At 41.9% G+C, this 5,698-nt stretch overlaps 1 protein-coding gene across 1 annotated transcript in view; it reads left to right on the top strand.

Moving 5' to 3' along the window:
- Position 1: 1 nt before the first annotated feature.
- STAM2 (signal transducing adaptor molecule (SH3 domain and ITAM motif) 2) overlaps positions 2-5,698 on the top strand; it is a 52,413-nt gene continuing 46,716 nt past the window's right edge. Inside the window, exon 1 of the mRNA XM_011987851.1 lies at positions 2-155. Within this exon, the coding sequence (XP_011843241.1) occupies positions 116-155 (40 nt within the window). The 5' untranslated portion in view covers positions 2-115. The remainder of the gene's footprint in view (positions 156-5,698) is intronic.

The following is a 5,698-nucleotide window of genomic DNA, read 5'->3' as shown; positions in this document are numbered from 1 at the left end:
GGGGACGGAGGCCGAAGCGGAGCGGTCTAGGGAGCCGTGGCCGCGGGTCACCCGGCGGGGAGCAGTTGCGGAGTCTCAGCTAGACAGCAGCGAGTAGGGCTCGGCCGCCGGCGAGATGCCTTTGTTCACCGCCAACCCCTTCGAGCAAGACGTGGGTGAGTGTTGTGCCCGGTCCTGGACTGCTCTGTGCCCGGCCCTGGACTGCTGTTTGTCCAGCTAGAAAGTGGGCGGTAGCGACTCCGGACTAGGAAGCCAAGCGTAGGGACGGGAGGGGCGGTGCCGCCCGCTACTTCGACGTTGGGATTTTTCTGGGGGCAACCTCGGCGCGTCGCTGGCGATTTGGGGAGTGCTTCCTGCCGCGTGAATTTGGGGACGCTCAAAGGGCCGTTCTCCCTGCCAAGCGTAGGATTTGGGAAGAGCCTAGGGCTCGCTGGAGACTGGACTGATTAAGTAATTGTGTAGTTGGTGATTAAAAACTTCCTGTTCGTTCGACAGCTAGTTATCTCTGTGTCTGCCCCATCATTTTTTGAGGATGATGCAGCAGCGGAGACCCTGCTGTCTAGAGAAGCCCAACACCAGACACTTAACACCTAGACAGCCGCATTGGATAGGAAGAACTTACTTCCCATTATTTATATTACTCTTGCTTTCGATCCCTGATAGGGTAGTTTTAAGATTTATTGCAGTTGTAAAGGTGTTGCTCTTCATCCCCGAATTGCAAAGATTGCACGGGTGCTAGGAGATGTTCTGTTTTAGAGTATGAAAAGGAAATCTCGAGTTTCAAAACACTCCAGAACAACAAGTATTTTACTTGTTGAGGTCATAAAGCGCTGGTCTGAGTGACTATAGAATGAGAAAAACATGGACAAGATATATACGAAATTATTTTGGAAATTTGAGTAGCACTAAAACAAACAGACATATATGTATGTATTTTTGAGAGTCTTGAGTCTCACTATGTTGCCCAGGTGCGACTAGAATTCCTCTCGCCTCAGCCTCCACGTCCGTTTTCCCTTCCCGAGTAGCTGGGACTACAGGTTTGTTTTTTGTTTCTTTTTGTAGCCTTAGTTAACAGAACTCTAGGTAAATTTTTAGAACTTGAAAATGGGGTTGGGGCAGGGGGACTCACAAGAATACAGCACATCTTGGGCAGTAATTCACCTGTTTCGTAGTTAACATTTGGTTATTAGGAAACTGCAGAAACTGCCCTATTCTGGTACGTTGTGTAATCCCTAAGTCATTAAAAAAATATGTTTGAGTCAAATAATATATGTAAATAGTTCAAATTTGTATGTTCCTTATTTCATTCAACTTTTTTCTTGGTGGATGAATACAGGTGACTGGCATAAATCTGGGAGACATCACTCTGAGGCTCACTGTTTCCTTTTGGAACACTTCATTGCAGTATTTATTCTTTTGTTTGAATCATACTACCTTTGTGCAACCTGTACTTTAAAAAAATTGCTTTTAAAAGAACACTTTGATTCTGTTCTAATGAAATAAAACAGAAGGTACAAAATAGAATTAGACAAATGATTTTAAAACTTAAAAAGCGTGAACTCTTTTCTTTAAGGTAAATCTTTCTTGGAAGTTGATTGTTTTCTGATGGAAAAATTCTCTGGTGGAAGTAGGCAGAGTTACTCCTACTGTGCTGTTCTAAACCTTTCCCTGCCTGGCTCCCGAGGCTCCAGCATGGTTTAGTGGATCACAGTTTAGTCCCACAGTTGTAAAGGAGGCACTGCTGTTGAAATTTAAAAAACAAAAACAAAAAAACTGTGTCTAGATTATTTTATGGCCAATGCCATAAGCCAGAGCTTCAAGTAGTTACATATTAGCTTAAGGATGGCTGAATTCAGTACCCCAAAGGCATTTTAAGGGTGAAAGAATGAATTTGAGGCCCTCGTGCAACTTCTAGACAAGAGAATGGAGTTAGAAAAAGTAGAATGAAATACTAAGGAGCTCAAGTTGGACTTGCACATATATCATAGAAGGAAAATTACATGTTGCGTTTTTCATATCTTGAAACTTTTCATTTTAAATCGTTAATACAAAGCAAGGGCCAAACGCGGTGGCTCACGCCTGTAATCCCAGCACTTTGGGAGGCTGAGGTGGGTGGATCACCTGAGGTCGGGAGTTCGAGACCAGCCTGACCAACATGGTGAAACCCTGTTTCTACCAAAATGCAAAAAATTAGCCAGGCATGGTGGCGCGTGCCTGTAGTCCCTGCTACTCGGGAGGCTGAGGCAGGAGAATCGCTTGAACCCAGGAGGTGGAGGTTGCAGTGAGCCGACATCTCACCACTGCACTCCAGCCTGGCAACAGAGCAAGACTCCGTCTCAGAAAAAAAATATATATATATGTATGTACACACACACATATATACATACACACACACACACAGAAGTCATTAATTTGGCTTGAGATATCTATAGGAATGTTACTTTACATTGTCATTGTCTTTTTCACTTGTTCTCCTTGATTCAGTGAGATTTTTATTACCTTTTTTTTTCATTCCTTTGTTCACTCTTCATTCACCAGACATATAATGAATAATTACTGTGTCAAACATTGTGTTAACCTACGAACACAAAATGAATAAATAGACTGTGAGTTCCTGCCTTCAAGGAACTCTCAGTCTAATGAAGGAAACATACAGACATAAGAATTGTAATTTAGTACAAGTATATTGCCAGAAATATACAAGAAACTTTACATTCTCTCTTTATTTGAAATATAGTACCTGAAGAAAAGACAAGGACCTTCAGATAGGAGCTTTCTCTGAGAAGGTGTTGACACTATCCTCTCCTTCCCACCTTTTCTTTTTTCTTTTCTTTTTTTTTTGAGACGAATCTGTCTCCCAGGCTGGAGTGCAGTGGCCTGATCTGCACTGCAACCCCACCTCCCAGGTTCAAGCAATTCTCTTGCCTCAGCCTCCCAAGTAGCTGGGACTATAGGTGCACACCACCACACCTGGCTAATTTTTGTATTTTTAATAGAGATGGGGGTTTCACCATGTTGGCCAGGCTGGTCTTGAGCTCCTGCCCTCAAGTGATCTGCCCGCCTCAGCCTCCCAAAGTGTTGGGATAACAGGCGTGAGCCACTGTGCCCAGCCTCCTTCACCCCTTCTCTGATAGCACTTTCACAACAGGAAGTAACCACCTTTTGCTAGTGTATGATATGCTCATTTTATGATTAAAGGCCTTTAAAGATTAATCTCTTTTGGTAGGTGAAGAGTCTTGCTTAAGGGTGAGCAGTCTTTCTGACATTCATACGAGGAAGGAATCCTTTTCTTAGAGGCTGAGAAAAGGATGGATCAAGGTGTCTTAGGAAGGCACTCATGAATTGATGATGATATGTGACTTGTCAAATGGAAGCAGGTCAAAGGCTAGAAAGTAGGGAACTCTTGGCAAATTCCTATCTTTTCTTGGCATCAGAACCTACAAGCCCTGAAGAATATACTAGATTTGGTAGTATTAGAGCTCTTTAAACATTTTATTGGAATTCCTCAAATCTAGATTCATTTTTTTGTTTTGTTTAGTAAGATTTCTTTGATGTGTTCTGAGGAGAAAAAAGAAAATATCCTTATATCCCGCCTCTTCTCCCCAATGGGGGCTCAAGTGTTAGAGGGGTATGGGGATCTTGAGGTGGAGCCTGGTTGGAGTAGCCATTCTCGTAGAATTCTGAGGGGAAAGTGAAACATGGGGTACGGGGCCATAGTGGTTAGTGTTAACAGAGAAGATGTCATTTCTTTATTCATTGATTTCCAAGTCATGACTTTTCTGTTCTAAGCCTTAACTCCGGTTCTTGTTTGCATATCTTTTTTCCCCTTACTCAGCCAGGCAATCTTTCTTGCCAGTTTTCTGCCTCTGTGCTATTTACCATTCATTGCTAAATGTTTGCTCCTTTCAACCTTGGTATTTCCTTTAAAGATATACTTGTGTCCCACAAAGCTGAGCTCAAATTCTGCCTCTACAAAACTGCGGACTCAGCGGTTTGATTTGTGAACTCTTAAGAGAATACGTTTCCAAACGACTTTCTAATGTGTGTATTGCTGTTTTTGACTTTTGCTGTGTTAGAAGACATTGACCAGGAAGTAGCTTGAGACTTTCTCCAGTGAAATGCAGTCATGCAGTCTTTTTCTCCAGTGAAATTTTATAAAAAATCCCAATATAGAAATAGATAACTGATAGCATAAGAATAATACAAATTCATTTTATACATTCAAATTTATAACATTTGCTTAACTAGGCCACTCTTTGTACAATAAGTTAAAATCTTCGTAAAAAAGTAAAATTAAAAAAAAAGTTTTTTGGTTTTGAATAAGAATAGTAGACTTAACAGCCAAGTTTTTTCTAATATATTTTGTAGCTTTTTAAACTATGAAATATTTTCAGCATAAAATACAAAATATGAACTCCCATTCCTGCCAGGCAATTATGTCAAGTACTAATATTTTGATATACTTGATTCTTTTTTTAAAGAAAGGAACATTCAAGATGCAGTGAAATACTTTAGTATTTTTAGCAGCTACCTGATCCCATTCTTCCTCCTTTCTCAGAGTTAAACACTCTATAAATAGATGGAAATTCTCTTTAATAGTATATATACTACACTTACAAATATACTATATATTGTTTAGATGTTTTTAAACTTTTAAAAAATAGTGTCTTTTTGTCATTCTGCAACTTTCGTCATTCAGCATTTCATTTTTTTTGAGACAGAGTCTTGCTCTGTCGCCCAGGCTGGCGTGCAGTGGTGAGATCTCAGCTCACTGCAACCCCTACTTCCCAGATTCAAGCAATTCTTGTGCCTCAGCCTCCTGAGTAGCTGGGGTTACAGGCGTGCACCACCATGCTTTGCTAGTTTTGCATGTTTTAGCAGAGTTGGGGTTTTGCCATGTTGGCCAGCCCGGTCTTGAACTCCTGACCTCAGGTGATCTGCCTGCCTTGGCCTCCCAAAGTGCTGGGATTACAGGCATGAGTCACCATGCCTGGCCCATACAGCATTTCTTTGCGAGAGTTATTCATGTTGATGTTCGTAGCTCTAGGTTATTAATTTTAATGGCTGTGTGATACTATACCACTATATGAATATGCATTATCTGTTGTCCTATTGACTAACATGACTTTATTTCCAATTTCTTGCACCTACAGACAGCTCTGTATTGAAAGTTTTTATCTGTGTTTTCTTGTGTGCAACTCCTGACCTCGTGATCCGCCTGCCTCGGCCTCCCAAAGTGCTGGGATTACAGACCTGAGCCACCGTGCCTGGCAGAGTGTAAAATTCTTAAAGATTGTTGTCTTGAACAGGAATTCTTCAGTAGAAGTGTAGCTCTTGGCCTGGTGTGGTGGCTTATGCCTGTAATCCCAACACTTTGGGAGGCTGAGGTGGGCAGATCACCTGAGGTCAGGAGTTCAAGACCAACCTGGCCAACGTGGTGAAACCTGACTCTACTGAAAATACAAAAATTAGCTGAGCGTGGTAGTGAATGCCTGTCATCCCAGCTGCTTGGGAGGCTGAGGTAGAAGAATCACTTGAACCTGGGAGGTGGAGATTGTGCCACTGCACTCCAACCAGGGCAACAGAGTGAGACTCCGTCTCAAAAAAAAAAAAAAAAAAAGAAGTGTAGCTCTTGCAAAGTCACCCTTCCGAGGGTTTGTTGATTTCCTTCCTGTCAGCAGTGAAATTCCTGTTGTTC

This window comes from Mandrillus leucophaeus, unplaced genomic scaffold (genome assembly GCF_000951045.1).
Source record: "Mandrillus leucophaeus isolate KB7577 unplaced genomic scaffold, Mleu.le_1.0 Scaffold318, whole genome shotgun sequence".
Taxonomy (NCBI): Eukaryota; Metazoa; Chordata; class Mammalia; order Primates; family Cercopithecidae; genus Mandrillus; species Mandrillus leucophaeus.
Note: the sequence above shows the minus strand (reverse complement) of the source record. Positions and strands in the feature narration are given on the sequence as shown.